The following is a 21,431-nucleotide window of genomic DNA, read 5'->3' as shown; positions in this document are numbered from 1 at the left end:
CAAACTAGCTAGTTTTGCGTCAACACTGCCGGCTGATCCAGCTGACTACTTGGCAATGTATTTTTCGGTATTTTTTTGAATTAGTATCCGGTGGCGAAAAAACGGTCACATCATACCGACCATGTGCGTCCGAAAATAAAATTAAAAGCCCAAAATGCATTAAAAAATACACATCTTTATTCAAAATTTCAATTTGAAATTACCACTTTGTACGAATGTTCACTTAAGTCTAAAGAGTTACTAGACTAGGAGTCGCTCGATCTCCTGCTGAATGGAGGTGATCTGCGACTTGAGCTGGCTGCCCTCGTTGGTGGTCACCGAGCAGGCGACAATTGGCCGGGAAACTCCGCAGGCACGACCCAAGGCCTGCTTGGAACGCACGAAGACGTAGGGCACGTTCTTGTCCTCGCATAGGAGCGGCAAATGGAGCAGAATCTCGATGGGCTCCGCATCTCCGGCCAGCACCACAATATCGGCAAGTCCACGGTTGAGGGTCTTGGTGGCCTCGTTGGCTCCCTTGCGCAGTTGATTGTAGTTCAATGCCTGCTGCAGCAAATTCATAATCTTAGCCGTAAGCTGGGCATCGGCCAATGGGAATGCCTTGGGATTCACTTCCTCAGTCTGCAAAGATCGGGAAATTTATTGTTATTTACATTTCTCATCGGCAGCCGCAGATCCACTTACCATATTGGCTTGTATATTGTATACTTTTACTGGATAAACGTGCTTCAAAATGCAACCTCTCCGCTTGTTGCTTCACTGAGGGCAATTGCAGAATAATTGAAATCGCGCTCAAAACACGTGCGTTGGCGTTAGAGAACCGTTTGCAGGTGGCTCAGAAATACCAAACATGCACCCGGTCATACTTTTCTTAGGCGATATTAATCGCAACAGATAATATGCGCCCTCTGCAGCCCTGGCTTAAATCTAACTTCAATAATTTTAGGGAATTCCCAAATATAATATCATATTCATAAATGTATTTGGGTAAGAAGTTCAAATAAATATGTTACGAGCTTTTCATAAACGGAGATATGGAATATTTACGGATTTTACATTGAATCTGCAATTATAACCAGAGAACTTAAATAGTAAAGACATGCAGCTTAGCATTCCAACATTTTTATATTCCAATTTAAAAGCCTAAATTTACAGCTTATAATGTTGAATAAATATCTACTATTATATGGGTTCTTTATTAACTTTTTTGGAAACCGTTAGCTACTTTCGTTTACTTTGAATTTCATATGGAATAGCACCCACGCAGTAGGGATTACTCATGTTTGCGCGGCAGCGCTCTCGCTGAGCGAGCTGCCTATCGCTGGCCTGCTCACACCTGCGTGCGGGGGCGCATTCGCGAGTCGCGTCAGTCGAAAAAAAAACTTTGAACGATTTGGACGGGAAAACTCGGTTCGGCGGCTATGCGGGTATTTTTAATCTAAGCCATCAATCCACAGCTACAGTGCATCAAATCGATCGGAAAGTCGAGGCAATATTTCTGAAAGTGTTTACAAATCGCTGGCATCGTAGTCGTTAAATGCAAAAAAGGTAATTTCGAGCAGCGAAAATCGAAATGCAAAGTCAAACAAACTCAGAAAAAGGAAATGAATGTAAAAAATCGATTATTCAATCTGTGTGCGGGTGTGTGTTATGTGTGTGTGTGTGTGTGTATGTGCGTGTGAGTGAGCGCTGTGTGTGTGTATGCGTGTGCGATTGTGTTTGTTTAAACCACGGGATTTTTTATGCCCAAATCGAATGGCGAAAATTTAGCACACCGAGCAATAAAGGCCAATTTAACTAATTTAAAGTGTGCGAAATGTGGAAAAGTGCCTGCGAAGAGAGCGCTGAAGAGAGATCGCAAAAGTAAACCCAGAAGCGCATACATATGCACATCAACTCGCACACATACACACATGAACACCAGTAAACGCAAAGAAGCAAAGGCAAAGGAAATGAAAATGAAAAAAACAGAAGCCAAACCAAAACGGTGCCAAAAAAAAGTATTTAATAATTAAAATAGGCAAAAATGAGAGGGAATGCGCGAGGAAGAGGAAGCAGCGCTGCGTAACAGTGCGTGAGTGGGAGTGAGCGGGCACTATGGCATCAGCTGTTTGACACTTGACACGATCGAAAGTCGCCCCATCTCCCTCTTCTTCTCTCTCGCTCTCTTTGCCATTCCTTTGCTCTCTTCTTTTTATTATTTTCTGAATTTCGAGTTTGTGTGCGATTTTGTTAAGCTTATTTATTCAGTGATTATAACCAGCTTTTTTAAGCACCATAAAAGTGCCAGCAAAGCGCTGTGAGAACAAAAACAAAATGAAGTGAAAAATCCAAAAAGAGCGAACATACATGCATAAGTAACTTAAAATATATATGTACATGCATAAGGAACTCGGAAAACTGGACTCTTATTTTTAGCCCCTTAACGAATATCCCGCTAATTTGTGCCGTTTTCTCTCCCGTTTCTCTTTGCAGCTTCTCAAATTAGAGTAAATCGCGATCATAAGCAACCTAAAGTGTGAAACCAAATGTTAGTCTAAGCCTAAAGTGTATAACTAGTTTAAGACCTCCAGAATAAAAAAAAAAGAAACCAATACGTGCTAAAACCAGAATTTAAACGCGTCTAAACCAAGCGCCTTTAAAACACACCACAAAAACAAATTCAAAAGGATATTCAGCGAATAAGTGAGAGAGAGCTCTAGTGAGAAGCTCTCTTTGGCCCCGAAGGAGCAACTATTTCATCCGCACCGTAGACCCGTAACTCGGCAAAATAGCTAAGTCCATTTTGCAGTTCCTCAAAAAGAAAAAGTCCCATCATAGTTCCACATCCGGCGAGGGCAAGCTACAGGCGCAGTCCAGTTGCGAGGAGGAGGGCGGAGCGGCAGCGGGAGGAGCGGGAGCGGCAGCGGGACCTCCAGCGGACCAGGCTAGCAGCAGCAGCAGCGGCCCCTCGTCAGCAGCCGCCGCCCACAAGAGTACGCCCCCCGCCGCCACGACCACGCCCGGTTCAGGGGCGGATTCAGGAGGTGCCAGCGGAGGAGCAGGAGGAGGGGGAGGAGGACCTAGCAGCTCCGGCGACGATCAGGCCCAAGTGTCGGCCAGCGCAACGTTCCGTTTGTCATCGCTAACGGGCACCATCTCCAAGATGGGCAACAACGCCACCACGTCGAACAAGAAGGTCGATGCCGCCGAGACGGTGAAGGAGTTCCTCGAGCAGGCCAAGGAGGAGTTCGAGGACAAGTGGCGACGCAATCCGACCAACACCGCCGCCCTCGATGACTTCGAACGCATCAAGACCCTGGGCACTGGCTCCTTTGGCCGTGTCATGATTGTCCAGCACAAGCCCACGAAAGACTATTATGCCATGAAGATCCTCGATAAGCAGAAGGTGGTCAAGCTGAAGCAGGTGGAGCACACGCTGAACGAGAAGCGAATCCTGCAGGCCATCCAGTTTCCCTTCCTCGTCTCGCTGCGCTACCATTTCAAGGACAACTCCAACCTCTACATGGTGCTGGAGTATGTGCCCGGTGGCGAGATGTTCTCCCATCTGCGCAAGGTGGGCCGCTTCTCGGAGCCGCATTCGCGCTTCTATGCGGCGCAAATCGTGCTGGCCTTCGAGTACCTGCACTACTTGGACCTCATCTACCGTGATCTGAAGCCGGAGAATCTGCTGATTGACTCGCAGGGCTACCTCAAGGTGACGGACTTCGGTTTTGCCAAGCGGGTCAAGGGCCGCACCTGGACGCTGTGCGGCACGCCCGAATACCTGGCCCCGGAAATCATTCTGTCCAAGGGCTATAACAAGGCCGTCGACTGGTGGGCGTTGGGCGTGCTCGTCTACGAAATGGCCGCCGGCTATCCGCCGTTCTTTGCGGATCAGCCGATCCAGATCTACGAGAAGATCGTATCTGGCAAGGTGCGCTTCCCATCTCACTTTGGCTCCGATCTGAAGGACCTGCTGCGCAACCTGCTGCAGGTGGATCTGACCAAGCGCTACGGCAATCTGAAGGCGGGCGTCAATGATATTAAGAACCAGAAGTGGTTCGCCTCCACCGACTGGATTGCGATCTTCCAAAAGAAAATCGAGGCGCCGTTCATTCCGCGGTGTAAGGGTCCCGGCGACACGAGCAATTTCGATGATTACGAGGAGGAGGCGCTGCGGATTTCCAGCACCGAGAAGTGTGCCAAGGAGTTTGCTGAATTCTAGAGGAGCTTTTCGCCAGTCAGCCCAATCCCCTCGTTCTGCAGGCGCCTGCAACTGCAATTGTATCCGCTACTGCGATTGTATCAGCAACTGCTCCTGCTGTTGCCACCGCCGTGGCATCGCGGACCACGTCCTCATCGTCGTTGTCGTCGTCTTGTCTATATGTCTACTACTTACAACTACAACAACTGTAACAGCCCCCACAACACTAAAACTACAGCCACATCTTCGTCTGCCTATCTATCCGCATCTACTCCACATCCACACTTTTGCCAACATTGGATTTCTCACCACACACAACAATTTACATCAACGTAAGTATATAATAACTTATGTAAAAATTATTGAGGGTTTGGGAAAATGTACTTTGAGTAGGATATCCTTATTCCAAGTAACTTAGTCAAGCCCAAATATTTCAGCGATTCGTACGTCTTGGTTGCTATGTAGTTTATTCCCTTATTTGTTACAAATAACATTCTTACTGATAACACAGTTTACTTTCAGTCGTGAAAAATCTGAAGTAAATAAATGAAGTTCCTAAGTAAATAACTACAATACAAACATTAGGTTTCAATATTACTATATACTTTATTTCATTTAAAAATGGTACATTAAAATTGTTCTACTGCCCACCTCTAGAATGTTTTATGAAGAGGAATTACTATTGACTTACTGAGATATACGGGGAAAGGCGAGTTCTTAATTTATTATGCCATATATCAATCTGCAAATTCAGAAGGCTATCTCTCACCATATTTGCCGGACGAGATATTAATCTATTGACTGTGTTTCGTACTTTCTTCGGTAACGATTCGCCGGCGAAAGCGAAGGGTATTCAGGGCAAGGGTATTCTAGGTTTGTTTTTGTTTTGACTTTAGCTGGAGATTGATGGACGAGAGGCTTGATTGATTGATTGCTTTCAGTGGAATGTTTTTGCTTGTTTGCGTGTTTTAAGGAGAGTGCGAGTGAGTGCCGGAGAGTTGATTATGAGACAAAAGGCATTTCAGCTTTCAGCTCGTCCGTCAATTGTTCTGCCCGCGACAGTTGCCCCGTACACGGAATTCTTTTAATTAGTTTCCCTCGGTGACTTGGCTTATTGTGATACGCGGCTGGTTGCCCTGCGGCTCCCAAACCTACGTGATGTTTTCTCAAAAAGATACTCGAGCATGACCACTTACTCACAGGCAGACCCCCGGGGCAGAAATGGCCGTAAACATCGAATCATTAATTGCAATAAGCGTCAGAATGCGGTCGTAAACGTTAACTGTAGCAGGCAACCGTAGTTTAGACGGGTCTAATCTCCCCAACAGACAAACTAGACGGCTGATAGCAGCAATGCAAACCAATTACGTTCAAAGGAATTCTCGGTGCTTAAAGTCAAGTTACACTCAAAAGTTTGTGGGGTTGTAAATCTTGAAACTTTCTAGCTGAAATGTAATCATTTCAGTCTAGTTCAGCAGAAGTAAAGTGAATATCCATTAAACTTTTCCGCATGTTCCGAATCTTCTGTGATTCATCTTCTTTAATTAAATAGCAAAATGCTTTTCCATTTTAATTTCCTGGGACTCCCACAATTTCCACACAGAAATGTAGTCATTCACACTTGACCCATTTGAAAGGCCAACGAAAAGGGAGAGAAAGTCATGAATAATGTCAAAGCAAAAGGCAGTGGAAGAAATATATCTTTTATTTTATGAATTATTTCTCGTCTCTTTGACGAGCTTTGCCCACCACGATTGCGTGCCCGTTGGCCATTACCGAAATTGTGTTTCTTTTATCAAAGCCAAAAACGCTGCTGGTAATTAATAAATTATAATAAGTTTTATGTTCAAACATCATGAGCAAAACAAAAGCAAGAGCTGCGTGCGAAAGCCGCATAAAGTTTAGAAATTGTGGAAATGCGAAAAACTAAAAACAGAAACGCAATCAAGGGTGGCGGTTAATTCTGGGGAAAAGCTTGACTGCATCAACTTGTTTTGGGGCAGATCAAAGGGAAAAATCCGAAATATTCACGCCAATGTGCGGTAATCGTCGACCGTGACCTTGCTCGACCTTTGGCCTAGCCCCAAAAGAGTAGTCCATCCAAACATCACACACTTTTGCTGTTTTAGTTTCTCCTTCGATTCCCCTGCATATATATTATATATGTATATGTACATTTCCATGCGACATGTGTTGTCTACAGTTTTATTGGCACCAATTATGCGTATAAATGTATGTATAAACATTTGGTTGTTTCTGCCGCTTTGCTAGCTGAGAAGGCCATCAATCATTTGTTTTGGGCCAAGTCAATTAGACCCGTCGTAGTCATGGGTACTAAGTGTCGGGCATTAGGTTTACTTATTTACATTAACTCGACGGCTTTTCTGATTGCTTATCAATGCAAAGGCGGCGGGGGAAGCGTTATCACGCGAAGAAACCAGCTGGGAGTGGGCTGATTGGAAGGCACGCCCTAGAATTCGATTTCCCCTGATAAGCCAATTAAACTTTTTCGCTGGCCTGTGGCAACGAGTTATAGGCGTTGCTGCTCCAGTGAGGATTTCTGGGGGTAAAAAGACGGATGGGCACTCATTTTCCACGGCCTGCTCGTCTTTCTTATCGATTTAGCACATCATATTGATATTTTTTTTTGAGTTTAGGCTATTTAATTAAAATAATTATACATTTGAGATATGAATTTTAATTGCTTATACGAGTATAGAAGCTGAGCTAAGTGCTGCGAGAAAGTCTCAAAGTGGAATAACTTGATTGTACTGTTATGAGCTCCCTTGTCTATGGCACTTTGCTGATTTGCAGCAAACTAAGAGCCAAAGTTCAACTCCCAGCTGGATGTCGCTGAGCAAACTTGTTCCCAGAAGCCGCAGCACAAGCACTCAGATACCAAGCAACATGGATTCAACACGCATCGCATTCGTCGTGCTCCAATAAACACCTAGACCAAGCCAAGTTGAGCAGTCTTAGCAATCGTCCCAAAAACACACAGAATGCAACTGCCAACGCGCTTGTGAATCTGAGACGATGTCTGGCTAATTTCGGGCTGCCAGAGGGGTGATGCGGGGGCGTGGTAGATCTCAGACAGTCAGAGACATAACGACTAGGCCGGGCAGCCTTGTAACAGTGCCCTCAAATCGCGCTTTTCAGCCAGCCAGCCAGCACGCACGCGCTGCAAGTGCGGCCAAGTAAATGGCGATGGCGATGGCGATGGTGATGGTGATGGTAACAATAAGACAGAGATACCAAGACAATGGTCGTTGAGAAGTGAAAACAATTAAGTCGCCGTGTGGGGGGAAAACCCGGAGTTTTCCGAGAATTCAATAAGGTAAATGGTTCTCGTTCCCCCTGGTGACCAATTCCATTTTGGTTTTTAAAGGTAGTTCACTGGCAAAAATCTCAACAATTCTTTGAATAATTTAATACAAATTGTTCATAGAACGAAACTTGAATATGACTTGGCTATTTAATATGCGAACTTTCGAGTGCATCAGTAAATTAAATGCCAAGAGCAATATATACATTACCCAGTAAAATTCAGAAACAGCAGTTATCCGTTTTATTATAAAACCTCTGCTATACGTATGCTGTCGAATATTTGCATGCTTACAATAATTTTTTGCTGTTTGAGCTCTTACAAACTGACTGAGTCAACGCGTCGTATGAGCAATATATGCAAAAGGAGCACATGAGAAATAAAAGAGCGAAAAAGAGGCAAAGCTCAAATTGTACGAGTATTTTCGTTTTCATACGCATAAAGAATAAATTAAACGATTTCTGCCTTTGCCTTAATTGTGTTTGTTGATTTTATTAACTTTTTCGCTTCGTTTCATTTCGTTTCGTTTTGGTGCGGTTTGGTTTTGGTTTGGTTCGTATTGGATTGGATTGGATTTTCCGTCTCAGTTTGGCAAACGGGTCTCAGTCGGCTTTTTTAGGCCCCTTGGAAGCCCCTTTGAATCTGAGTGCCCCTCTGAAAATGTTAGGAGTGGCAGTCGCCGAATGCAGGCGGCTATAAAAAACATTTAAATTGAGACAGCCACACCGAGGCAAACTGGCAAACTGGCAAAATCATTTAAATAACGCACACGTCGGCGGCTGCTTCGTTGTGCTCGTTTTAATTTTTGCTTTTTCGCGTCTTTTTTCGCTCAGTTTCATTTGTGCAATTATTTTCGTTGTCGTTGTTGCTTTCAAAAAAGTGTAGCCGCTGTTTATTTTCGCTACTCTTTCCCCAGAACGCGTTCTAGTGGAATGCGAGGGCATTTTGTTCTCGCGCGACCTCATAAAGTATATTGTATGTTCTCGATCAGGATCAGGCGATCTTACTTGCTGCCCGCCATTATCTCTCTTTCCCAGCCAAGCAGTTGTTTTTCTTTCCTTTTATTGGTATCGTGTGCCGATCGTTTGTTTGTTTGCTTTTTTTGCGTTTTATTGTCGATGTGCATTTCTCTCTGATGGGAACATTTCCCTATAAGACAAACTAATCAAAACTATATAAATAAATACAAGAGCACATTGTGTTATTTTTCTTGAGCAACATTGTTGCTTTCTTAGATTTTAAATACCTTCTCGTTACGCTTCGGATGTGTATAAGCTCCAGCGTTGGGGATATGTATATTTTTCTAAAGATACACAAAAGGTTGATTAAGCCAGTGCTCAAGTGCACTTTTTATACTATGCGAAACGGGTTTCCCTTATCACATCTTTCCACTTGATCAAAGCGCATCTAATGGTCGAGGTATATGCTATTTCACGTTCTTATGCGGTGTGTATCTGTGAGATAAACGCTGACTTTTCCAGCAACCCCCATTCTAGCTATCTGTCCGACTGTCCCGCACAGTAACCAGCAATTTTCATTCCGTATTTATGGGCAAATAAAATAGAATTGAACATGGAAAAACGCTGCACAATGAAAATTGAAATTTTCCGTTTTGGTTTTGGTTTTCGTTTTTATGCCGTTCCTCGTTGCTCGTTGTTTACCGCCGGTTATTTATGGGCAGGTGCTATGTACACACATGCATTCGACGGTGCGGAATGACTTCATGCAAAATTTCAAACGCGACAAACGATAAAAAGAATGCAGGGCAACTAGTTTATATGACCATGTACATACATCGAACTTGCTATCGAATTTTTGCGAATTAAAATTCATTGATTCAATTTAATCTAGGGATACGTACGTGAGTACATACATTTCTCGATGATAACAAATTTTTAAAGGGGAAGCACAACAAACCGACAACAACGAGTGCTGCCCCCTTGAGGGCTTATCGGCATGGAATCATTAAGAAAAAAATAAGGAAAACTTATTGACGCCAGTTGTGAGGTTGTTGCTGCTGACAATGGGCCAGAAAACTAAAACAAAACTTGGTCGCAGGCTAAAGCCAAACAACAGCTGGCGAATGCGAAGCGATAAGAGCCAAGACGAGATAGAGCAAACAAAGAGAGTTATTAGATTCATATTTATGCGGCTCGGCTCCCCGATTCATAGTTTTTTTTTTCAACTTTTCCCTAGAAGTTTCTCAGCCCTTTTCTTTTGTGTGTGGTTTTTACTGTTTTTTAATTTGTTTTGTTTGGGTTTCTGCGAAAATGGGTTAAGAATATGCACCCCATTTGAGTATGGAAACGAGTTTTGTGCTAGTTTCAGTCAGTTATATCATCATCAGCACCATCGACCATTGGTGCATTTCCAGTTTTCATGTGTCCTGATAACAAAGACAACAAAATAACAAACGCTTTATTGACTCCACATCTGTACCCCCTTTTTATACGTAAGTGTATATACATTTTCTATCTGACGGCTAACACACAATTACAGTTATAGTCGTGCGTCTAATTGAATTTGATAAAAAACAGGCAGAGGAATACAATTAGATAGACGGGGACACGTGGTAGGTGGGCAGGGACAGTGACTACTGCCTCTTTCCCGCAAACTCAATACAACTGACATGTAATCAATAATAATTGTTGTTATTGTTGCTTTTGCTGGTCTGACATTGAAAGAGGGCGGCTCTCGAGGGGGCGTGGAGCGGTGGAGAAGGAGGTGGGGCCAGGTGCCATAGGCAGCCGCAAATAAATGAATATTGTTTTATTTGCCACCCAGGTCTCTGGTTCTCCCTTCGCTCACGCAAAGCGTAATTATTGATTAATTATTGTACGCCCTCGCTTTTTTTTCTTTTGCCTCAAACATAAGAAACACACTGAACAAAACGGTGGGTTGGGCAAAAGGTCTGCACTTGATCCTTTTTGCTGTTGCCTTTCTTTTCACTTTTTGCCTTAATTGAATCATCAATCTCTTGGGTGACAAAACACTTTACCCCTGCCTCGATTATTCAGGTTTCCTACGCAGTTCTTGTCGTCTTTAATATATTCTTCATTCTCCATGTGCTCAATTTAATTGGGTTATCACGCATGGAAAGGTTTTACAAGCTGCTGACGTCATTTACGTACGATCGGGGCACTTGTCAGGCCGTTTCTAATCACTCATAAACAATTGCCACGATGTCCTTGACCTATGCGAAATACTATATATGTACATATGAATATTCGCAAATGCCGCTTCTCTCCACTCTCTGCGGCAATTTCATGCTGCGTTAGTCGCAGCAGTTAGCACCCGAAGGCCATCCGCTGATAATTTAACTAATTCTATGCACTCACCTTGGACAAACGCTGGCACAACATGACGTATACGCAACGCGTTTGCATATATTACGCATACGCAATGTGGTCGCGATTAAAGCCGCCAAGTGTTGGCTTTGCCCTCAGCTGCTGGTGTCGAATGCTGCCAGCAGCAGATAAATGTAATTACTGTCTTATCGTAATCACGAGTGAAATGAACGCAGCAAAGAGAGATTATAATGCTATCCCATACTCCAAAGGATAGGAGAGTAGAAAGGCAACAAAAGAATATCGCTCATCACTCATACGCCCAGTGTGCTGCACACTCATATATATATATATATATATACATATTTATACAAAACAGTTTCCCACTGAATTCTTGCGCACCACTCTCTGCTCCCTGCCCTCTGCTCGCCACTTTGAATGAATGTTTCAATGTTGCTGCTGCCTTAGTTGTTTCAAATTTTAATTTTATTTTATTGCAGCGCACAAATTGTGTGCCATGTCGCCGGCGGCGCTGTTGCGTGTAAGCCCCTGCCCATCCTCGTCCATTATCCTCAGTGGCTTCTTCAGCCTGTGAGTGGGTGGTTAGCGTTGGGCGAGGGTCGATTTACGGGTAAACTTTATCGGCGGTCTACTTCATTTGAATTTCGAACTCTTTTTATATTCGTTGCTATAGTTAAGATGCAAAAACAGGAAGAACACAATTCTAAACTAATGAATCTCCTCATTTATATTTCAATACTCTTATATTTTTGTTGTAAATGCCATAGATACAAGCAAATAAACAAATTGAAAACAATAAATCATCATATTTAATGGAAAAGAAATTATTAGCATAAATATATGTTAAATATATATGAGCCATGAACTGTTTGTAGTGAATGACTAATCTTGTAAACTTGTAAATAAATGATATATTCATAACATATTCATACTCATAAGTATTTAGTAATTGTACTCAAAACTTTTGGATCGCCCAACGCTTGTAGGTGCGTTGGTGTGTAATGATAATTGCCATCATGCGCGCGCAAGACGAGTTGAGTCTTTTTATGGCCACCTCTCATCCGTGGAAAGCTCCTGTCTCTCCGCCGCTTTCCCTGCGGGCACCAGTTGACCCGGACCCGGACTCGAACCCGGCCCCGGCAATCCCATCAGCCCATCCCGTCCAGCTCTGGCCCATCGTGCCCATGGTGTCCAACTTGCCCTGCCCTGCCCCTGGTCTTTAATTACTTTCGTAGTTAATTCTGTTACAACAAAAAGCGAGAGTGGCGGCAGCAAAAACAGTGACAATGTCATTGCAAAAATTGAAATTTGCTTTTAATTTGCGCTTCTGTGTGGGCAGCCCAACAGCCCATCAGCCTTCGTAGTCTCCAGTCGTGTCCTCGTTCACTGGAATCCCCTCCGTTTGTCATGTTTCCGTTTCCTGTTCATTTCACTACACTTCAGCTCGTTTCGTTGACATTTTTCCATTGCGTCGCTGAAAACGTGAAAATGTGCAAATTTAACACAGAATAATATACGTGAAATTTCCTTTTAATTGATTTGTCTTGAGGGCCGGCATCGATTTTCCCTTCTTTGGTGCCACTTCATACTCGATTTTCCGATTTTCCGCTTTGCCGCTTTCCCTGCTCCATCAAGATGGCTGCCCGCTTTCGCTTGGCATGAAAATTGATTTGATTTCAAAGGCAAGAAGTTTATTGACATTAGATACGGCGCGAAAGTCTCTATCAATTTTTTATTTCTCTTTTCTACTGCCCCAAAACTTTTCCACACTTTGATTTACGGGCAGCGGCAAAAAAAAAATATATATATATATATGTATTGATGGGAGGGCGCCCCGATAATTGGCATGCCGATCCCCATTCGCATTCCAATTCCGATTCTGTGCTCTTTCATTGGCCAATTTGTTGTTTGCCTTTTGCATTTGTCTTGCATTTGTTTTGTTATTAAACAAAGTTGAGGGTTCAAAGCGAGTGTCTGGATGTGAGACTGAGCAGAAATGAATTGGGAACAACAAAAGCGCCGAATGTGAATTGCAAATTGCAGAGCCTTTTTCTTTTTATTCGGCGTTCCTTGAACCCAAAGTCAATGCAAGAAAAACACTCCCCGGAATGACCAGAGTGACGAAGTCCAAAAGGAAACTGCCAGAGGTTACTCAAGTGTATGGGAAAGTTTTCAAAAGAAATGTATATTGTGGCACTTAACCAATCAATCGTAGAAAGAAATAAAAATGAAAATGGTTGGTAACCGTTTAATGTGCTCACTTTTGTTGATTAAAAGAGTTAAGCTATTCAGATCGACAGTATACATGATTCAGTATATATAATTCTAGCTAGAAAACCCATTTTTTAATCATTGCAATCAGGGTTCTACTTATAAATGCATACACTTGACAAATTTCATTCCCAGCTGCAGTCTTTCACACCTCTGAGTCCTTGGAATCTACATTCATTAACTCTATCCCCTGTTGTCTTATCTGTCCTAAAAATGTATACGACGGGCCTCTTTGGTTGTTTCACAAATATGTGAAATTTGAAGGCAGGGTTAAGTAGTTGACGACGTGCTCGGAAGACAACTGAAGATTACTGACACAGTTTTTGGCTCTTTACTCGTTTGCCTCTAACTTTTTTCCCAGAGTGTTTAGTGTTTTGTGCATTTTAGAAAAGGCCAAACGACGACCAACTGGGATTGTGAGCGGAAAAAGTGGACTGGGAGAACGACATATTCAATTTTTTGCTGCCGGACTGAGGAACTGTGTTGCTACCCTTGTCTGCCTGTAAATATTTAATGCCTTCAGAACACAGACTGCATTTTAAAATGCGTAATTACCGACTAGGGAAACTCGGCAACTGACTCCTTGGCCAACTAACCAACTAACCAAATGGGGAATGTGGATTTCTCAAAGGGAGTGAGTCGAATTTCGAGTTGAGTTGCTTAAATGGCCGAGGCAAATGAGTGAGCTAACTATAAATAAAGTGAAAAATCGTGAATGGCGTGTATTTATACACCATTTGCATGTGGGTGGCTTGCAATATTCATAAGCTTCGGCATATGTGAACAAGCTATATAAGCTATATAACAATGGAAAGATGATCAAAAGTCTGGAGAGAGTTAAGTATCAGTCGGCAGTTCACAGGAGTTTTTTTTTTAGGGCAAGACATTGTAGCGACAGAAACAGCAGCTGGTCGAACATTATATTCGTGATATTGTCGCAGATATATAGCGCGGTGAAATATGTTCATTTATAGATTATATATGCATATGAATATATCTAAAGATATTTTCGGCTTGTCCACCACTCGCGTTGTCTTGGCTTTTTGCTGATTTATTGAAATGTTTTTCGTCTTTGTGCGCCAAACTGCGAAGGGGCTGAATCAACAGAGAAATTAAATCTTATATAAAATAATTTATTTTTCATATGATTTAAGTATCCTTTTTTTCCGCCGTCTCATAGAAATAAATATATGTTTGATTGTTCTTTTTGGCAACATTTTTGTCATTGCGTGTAGGTCAAATGTGTTGCCAAGATTCCACCTGCCACCATTCTATCCTACTCTTCCCCACTCAAACCCAACTAACCGAGTTCTTAGACAAGTTTGAAGCTCTTGGTGAACTTGTTACACCAAATGAGTTTTCAGATTTGTTCAAGGCAACTTGGCATGTTTTATGCAACAAAGAGATTATATGAATATTTCAGTGGCCCATCTTTCGGGTACTTTTCAAGCCTTTGGCGTTATGATATCAATATTAAATGCGCTTACTTTTTGCTGCATTAAGGCTGGCAACAATTTCGGTTTTTGGTGAGCTTCAAGGCCAGCGTCGATCGCTGGATGGGTGAAAGTTTCTTCTGTTTGCTTCCATTAGTTTTGTTACTTGGTACGCGTAATGCCGCCGCCCTTTGCAACCGCTCTTTGTTGGCCACATTATTTCGGTTTCGAACTTATGTAATTCGAGACAATGGCGGACAAAAGATCTCTTGTAAATTCAATGCCAAACTCCAGCAACCCAACTCACATCCGATACCTGAGCACACTGCACCTCTCCGCTTTCGGATACTCGAACGTGTGTAAATGTATCTGTATCTGTATCTGTATCTTGTGTGTGTGTTTGGGCTACCTTTGCGTGGGTGCAGCGGCAGCGATTCAGTGACGCTTTTTGTTTCGGCGATAAAACCTGTGAAGCCTGTGAATGTTTTTTATCTTGTTATATTTTTGTTATTCCTCCGCACATTTCGAGTGTGCGAGTGTGTGTTCCGTGTAAGAGATTTAATATAGCACGCCGCTGTGCCTCGCTGACGTCATGGGACGCCCATGAGAGGGGGTGGTGGGCGGTAGAAGCAGCCAAGCATGTGCCGGACTGATAAGGCGAAAAATCTATAAAACTTTTAACATGCCAATATGCTCGGGGACATGGGAAAATTTCTCCAGGCCGCGGGAGTTTTATCACTTTTCCTGAGGAAGTGGTCCTTTTATAAACCGTTCAGTTCAAGTGCCAATAGCGCAGTTATCGTTCAGCTGCCAGGATTGCAAGCGCCGTTCTCAAAACATTAAACACAACATTTTGTATAATGAAAGTCAAAGGTTAAAGGTCAAAGTTTTACTAGCTATTAGGCAAATCTTGTCGTTTAAATACACCAACATGTTCCTATTATGTACACTATTTAATATGACAAACAATAACAAAGTGCATTCACCCATATAAGTATGAATGCTGTCTGACTCTAGATTTGTGGTTCCCTCACAGGGAAGTCATAGACACGACCTTGACCTAGCTGAATGCCCTGAGCCAAGCGAGAAACTAGAAATAACCACTGGCCAAATTCAACATATTAATAGAATCGATTCGCTTTCGGTGGTTTTGTGTGCTGAATGAGTTATCGGGCGTGCTTCAGCTCAATTTGATATGCGGCAGAGGTGAAGAAACCCGAGTAGGAAGTACAGTCGGGGCTGAAGTCAAGGTTGGGTGGCTATGGGACCGGATCGGAAGAAGTCAAAGCCGATCGATACGAGCTGAATAAATTGCGAATTATGCAAATGCATGCTTGATTGAGTTTGCAGACACAACTAACTCTTTTTTTTTCTTCGATCTCTGATATCTTTCAGCATTTCCCTTCGTGTTCAAGTGGAACAGTTCGAAGACACAGCCGGAACAATCTATTCATCGAGTGTGTGAAGAAGAGTGGAAGGACTTGGAAGACGATTTGAAATCCGGATACCGAAACAAGATATAGAAACCGATAAAATAATGACTTACACATTAATATTCATTCATAACATATAGCGTATTTAACCACGAGACTACAGATATTTAGTTGTAAACGTAGCTTAGTCTTAACTAAAGAATACAAGAGGAACCGATTAAGAACCAACAACAGAAGCAAGTGCAAAAGCGAAAGTGAATGGAAGACACTAAAAAAAAAAAAACATTAGAGGAAAAATCATAAGAGGAAATCCAGGAGAATTGTCATCTAAGCCAGGGCTAAAGAATTTTCATTTCATTTCAATTCGATCGATCAAATGATCCAGGTCGGTTACTCAGTCAGCTGCAGCAACATCAAGTTGAAAGAGTATAAAACGCTTTAATAATTTTTAAATGAAATACAAAAGGTTAAATGTAACACAAAAATTATGGCGCACACAGTGTGCTTGACAAAAAAAAACCAAGCGGCATCAGCAAGCAAACAAAAGAAGGCAGGCAGGCAAATATTGCGATTCATTAAAGTTGTTGTATGGAGATTGGGTACGGAAGAAGAGCAGAATCGTGTTTGAGGCCCTCAGAATAACCAGAAGCAAAAGCAAATGAGGACACTGGTCATCCAGTTGGGTGACCGGTGAGTGAAATCAGTCCACTGGAAGCTCTTTTGCCCCCCGCCTTCCCGCTAAGCGAGCTTCACTACAAGTAGCCCCGAAAATTTGGCGTCTTTACCGTCTAAACCGTAGACATGTCTCTAGATATTTATATATATTCGCGTATATAAATGTTGTACAATCAGCGACGACGTGCAACAATAAACCAACCGCCCGCCCGCCCCGGATCAAAAAACAGTAACAGAACACAGAACCAGAACTTAAAGCTGAATCAGAGCATTATGCCCATAACCCATAATTCAACAGTGGCACCTACAAGTATGCGCACTCACTCATAAATAGTTGTCCATCCACTCACTACTCGCAAGGTACCCACACCAACTACTCAAAACTCAAAAGTATAAAACACACTAAAGCAAGTAAAAGTAAAAGTAAACGTTAACGTAAAAGTAACAAGAAACATTTGAAACGCAGCAAGAAATATATAAAGTAAAGAAAAAGAAAAAGAAATCTAAATGTTTACATTTAAGCAACATAAGAAAAGAAAACAAAAAAAAATCAACTGAAATTTGTGTGTAAAAAACGTATAAAACTTAGCATTAATGAAACTAAAGAGAAGCGGATGCCGAAGATGTCGACGGAATCATGTCTATATATACACAAAGATTGAAGCATTATACTTACCAGGAGCAGAACAAAGCGAATATCATGTGCTAAGTATAATTAATTGGAGCAAAGAGGAAAATGAAGAGTAAAAGGCAACTATAGCAGTTATATTCAAGTAAATATCGATCGGAGTTATTTATTGTTTCGTTATGTGCGGAGAGGAGTGGAAATCATTTTAACTGGCCGTTAGGATCCATCGAATCGTTTTCGAACAACCTTTTCAATTTTGATGGCACTTCTCCGTATTATTCCTTCCCTGTTATTATTTATTTCTAAAAGTGAAGACTTTTAAATTATGTTGTTGTGAGAAGAGAGATATAAAGAGCGAGAGCAACTCGGGATCGTAACAGATAACAAATAATATTTAATTTATAGATACTTTTTATGTTTTCTATGATTATTTGTTCAACTAGTTGCGAGACAAAAGTCATAAATAGGCATTAATTAAGCATCTAAATTTAATGGTAAATAAACGTAAACAAAGCAAAAACCGAAATCAATCGACTAAGAAGACGATGTTTGTAGCCACGAAATGTTCACATCACAACCAGAATGTCTCCCCTTTATATGAAACATACACATGTTTATGTGTTTTCGACTCGTGTTTGTGTGCAAACCTGTCGCCAATCCTTTGATTTGTGTCCTTTGTCAGTCACCCACAACCACAACACAACCACACTCACACCCAAAACCACACCCACAACCACACACAGACAACACACTCACACATAAGCATATTCTGAAAATAATCTACGGTAGTCTGAGCATACAAATTTAATGTGGATATATAAAACAAAATACAAGTATATATATTCGAAACATATGTGCAGTAAGAGGGCAAGAAGGCGATCTTTAATTTTGTGCAATTTCTTTCCTGTGTTAGTTAACTTTTACGGTAGCTGTTAGCGCAGCTCTTTGAATATGCAGATACAGTATCTGAGGAGCCCAACCTGAGCTTTACTATCTGACTAACGATTTGAATGCTTTACGTTTTTGTATTAAAGATACATTATGCACTAACTTGTACTACTTTTATCATCTGTCTATTCTTTTGTACTCTAAATCCCTTTCCCTGAGTCAACAAGTTTGTTCGGTTAGTTTAGCCAGTAGAGAGGAAACCCTTTCGTTGTTGTTTCATGTGAGTGCGTGCGAGGTACATATTAACTAAATAAACATACATATATATATATACATATATGAATATTATGTGTGTGACAAGAACCAGAACGCAAGAAAATGAGAAAGCAAAATTCACGTTATTTAATTTAGTTTGTACATTTAAGTTTATATAGCAAGTGCAAATATATATATACATATATATATATTTAAAAACCAACAAATAAGATGAAAAGTCTTGAAAAAAAAAATACAAAAACAACCAAACAAACACAACAAACAAGCATACAATAAAAAACAAATTTGCGAAAAATTAAAAGAATTATAAGTAAAATGATGGTTTAAAGAGGAGAGGAAGAGAAACAACAAAACACAAAGGAAAAGAAACAAACAAAAAAACCAATAAAATGAATTTGAAATCCTTAAAAAATATATACACAAACCGTGGGCGTTCTTATTCAAACTGTTCGATGGAACTCATCTCAGTTTAAAGGGGGAGAAAAGGGGGCTAAAACTGAAACTGGAGATTGGTAGTGCTGGCCACTCTTTGTTAGCTTCTTTTTGTTGGATGAGCTTGTGTGCCAATGGAATGGAAGAGCAAATTCTAAAAGGAAAACATCTGCGTTGCACATTCTTTATTATTGTTCCTCTCCATTGCCAGAGGACTTGTCAAAACAAAGTCCTTGAATTCCAGATGCTGTTGAAGGATATTTATACTGCATGTTCGTGTGTTAAATTATGGGACTACGTTCAAAATCATATGTTTCGTCGCTTCTATAAAAGACTTCAGATTTTAATCCTAAGAAGTTTTCAAGTAAGTATTGAAATTTAACTATGGTTTGCGCAACTAAGAGCAAATATTTTGAATTTCCATATATGCGCACATGCAATTTTCATCCGTATCAATTTAAGTTGCTCTGCTTGTTCCGTATTGGCAAAGTTTTGGACCAAAAATGAAAACTTTCAACCGACAGGAAGAACAAAGGAAACGGCAAATAAGAAGCCCGAAAAGGACTGCGGGACTGTCAAAAAGTTCTGCATAATTTGTTGGTTTGTTTCGTTTTTCCGTTGGCTTCCGATTTTCCAGCACTAGTACTACACCTATGGCACACTTGCCGTTGGCTTATATGCCCCCATATTATACATTTTAGGGCAAAAGCGAAGGGAAAATACATAAAAAAAAAAAAAAATAAAAAAATACTGCTATATTTTGTTTCCTCGATTTTGGCTGCAGACAAAAGTTGGCGTGTGTACATGCCACGTAACCCAAACAGTCGCAAACCCACACCTTGTATGCATATTTATATGAAGGCAAAGGGGAGTTGCGAAGTGGACGTTCCGCATGTCTAAGGTTATTTATAGCAACACTTTTTCGGCCACACTCCCCATTAGCCTCTTGGACTCCATGGCTCCATGGCTCCATGGGGCCTTCTGCGGCGGCTGCTCCTTTCGCCAAGTTTGTCCTTAAGATGGCCAGGACATGCACGAAAGGACAGCTAAGCAGCTTTTATGATTTGTGTGTGCAAGTGTGCGAGTGTGCCCGGGGCCAGGGAATTTTCCTTTATGCAGGCCTGTGACGGAAAATAATAATTCCCGACATGGCCAACTGAACATCGGCACGGGCATTGTGTGCGGCACGGGACATCAAAGAGGAATTTTCCCTATAAATAGACGGCTCACAGCCCCCTGGGAATGCGAATCTGACTCTGAAACTGGTCCGGAAAATGCGATGAATAGTTGGCGGAAATTCGGCTTAAATTTGATGCAAGAGTTGAAGACAGGTGTGTGGCATGGCAAGGTTTTGATAAATTCAATTCAGTTACATAATGGTGTCATGTGAATAGCGTTTAAATCAGATATAACCCGCATTTCCGTAGAAAATTATTTGCTTAGTGCTTTTGCTTTAGCGAATCGTCGGTTTTCCCGGTTAAATTAATTTTAAATAGATTTATAAACTTTTTAATCCGAATAATCTAGCGTATTATATGGTGTAATTATAGTCAAGTTATATATGTTACTCTTTCACCTTCTCGAGTGTATTTATGACCAATCTACCGGTTTTAAAATGCGTTTACATCGGTTTCCATTTAAATGCTAATATCATTAACGAAACCTTTGACATCGAATTATATGGGTAGAGTATAATTATATCTATATCGCGTATGGCCGTATTTATTATTAAATAATGCACGAGCAGTGCTTAACTTCATGCACAAAGTGCTTTTCAATGGGTTTCACTGTATATCACCTTTCATGGCTTTTCAGGCCTGCCTTTCTAGAGCCAAAGAAAAAAGAAAGGGACAGCCAACTGGGTTTCCTTTACAACAATTTCTTCGACCATTTGTGGTTAAGTAAATCTAGGTATATACTCGTATTCATGTGGCCTGGTCCGGATTGTGCTAACGTGTTTTTGTCTTTGTTGCCATTTGTGCTGGCCACGCGAAAAGGTGGCAAGCTATTGGATCTGGTAATTGGAAAATAAGTAGAAAATACGTACGTAAACGAGACAAGGACACTTGGGTCTTTGAACCAAAGGAATCCAATCTACTTCTTGACGTTTAATAGTGCTGTGGAAAACCACGGATTAAATTCGACAAAGATAGCACAAAATGCATTTACCAGAATAATTTATTAAAAATATTTAGACAAATATTTTCGCCGCACAAATTAAATGCTGCGAATAATTTATCTGTGCATTTCTGAGACTTAAATTCTATATTAATCACGAAACTAAATTTCGGATGGGCAGACTTAAAATTGCCATAAATCGAGCGCAGCATTCCAATGGCGATCGGGCATAAGGGACTAGTATATACATATATATAAATGTATATATATTATCGCAAAGTGCTGGCAGCTGTGTAAACAAATTCCGAAGGCAGAACACTCGGGGAAATAGAGTAGAAATGGTGACAGAGGTTGGACACTGGCACGCGTTAATTAAAAGTCTATTCATCAGTCTGTTGGCTGTACTCAGAAGCCAACTTTTAAGGGGAGCTAACTTTGCAAAATGAAAGCGGGTGAGT

General features: G+C 41.4%; 2 protein-coding genes and 2 long non-coding RNA genes across 4 annotated transcripts; 2 read left to right on the top strand and 2 right to left on the bottom strand.

The window, feature by feature from the left end:
- Nucleotides 1-155: 155 nt before the first annotated feature.
- Nucleotides 156-843, bottom strand: LOC6527885 (NHP2-like protein 1 homolog). The gene is made up of 2 exons (XM_002088921.3): nucleotides 685-843; nucleotides 156-621 (listed from the first exon to the last, which is right to left on the bottom strand). The coding sequence occupies exons 1-2, from the start codon at nucleotides 685-687 to the stop codon at nucleotides 241-243; spliced, it is 384 nt and encodes a 127-aa protein (XP_002088957.1). The 5' UTR covers nucleotides 688-843; the 3' UTR covers nucleotides 156-240.
- Nucleotides 844-1,319: 476 nt separating this feature from the next.
- LOC120320511 lies at nucleotides 1,320-2,657 on the top strand. The gene is made up of 2 exons (XR_005560002.2): nucleotides 1,320-1,548; nucleotides 2,476-2,657. It is a non-coding gene; the product is annotated as an uncharacterized LOC120320511 (long non-coding RNA).
- A 104-nt stretch (nucleotides 2,658-2,761) lies between these two features.
- On the top strand, nucleotides 2,762-18,597 carry LOC6527884 (cAMP-dependent protein kinase catalytic subunit 1). Its single transcript, XM_002088920.3, has 2 exons — nucleotides 2,762-4,518; nucleotides 15,919-18,597. Exon 1 carries the CDS (start codon nucleotides 3,146-3,148, stop codon nucleotides 4,205-4,207), a length of 1,062 nt encoding a protein of 353 aa, XP_002088956.2. The 5' UTR covers nucleotides 2,762-3,145; the 3' UTR covers nucleotides 4,208-4,518; nucleotides 15,919-18,597.
- LOC120320512 lies at nucleotides 7,970-11,610 on the bottom strand. Its single transcript, XR_005560003.1, has 2 exons — nucleotides 8,758-11,610; nucleotides 7,970-8,672 (listed from the first exon to the last, which is right to left on the bottom strand). It is a non-coding gene; the product is annotated as an uncharacterized LOC120320512 (long non-coding RNA).
- Nucleotides 18,598-21,431: the final 2,834 nt, after the last annotated feature.

Source organism: Drosophila yakuba, chromosome 2L, assembly GCF_016746365.2.
Source record: "Drosophila yakuba strain Tai18E2 chromosome 2L, Prin_Dyak_Tai18E2_2.1, whole genome shotgun sequence".
Classification (NCBI taxonomy): domain Eukaryota; kingdom Metazoa; phylum Arthropoda; class Insecta; order Diptera; family Drosophilidae; genus Drosophila; species Drosophila yakuba.
Note: the sequence above shows the minus strand (reverse complement) of the source record. Positions and strands in the feature narration are given on the sequence as shown.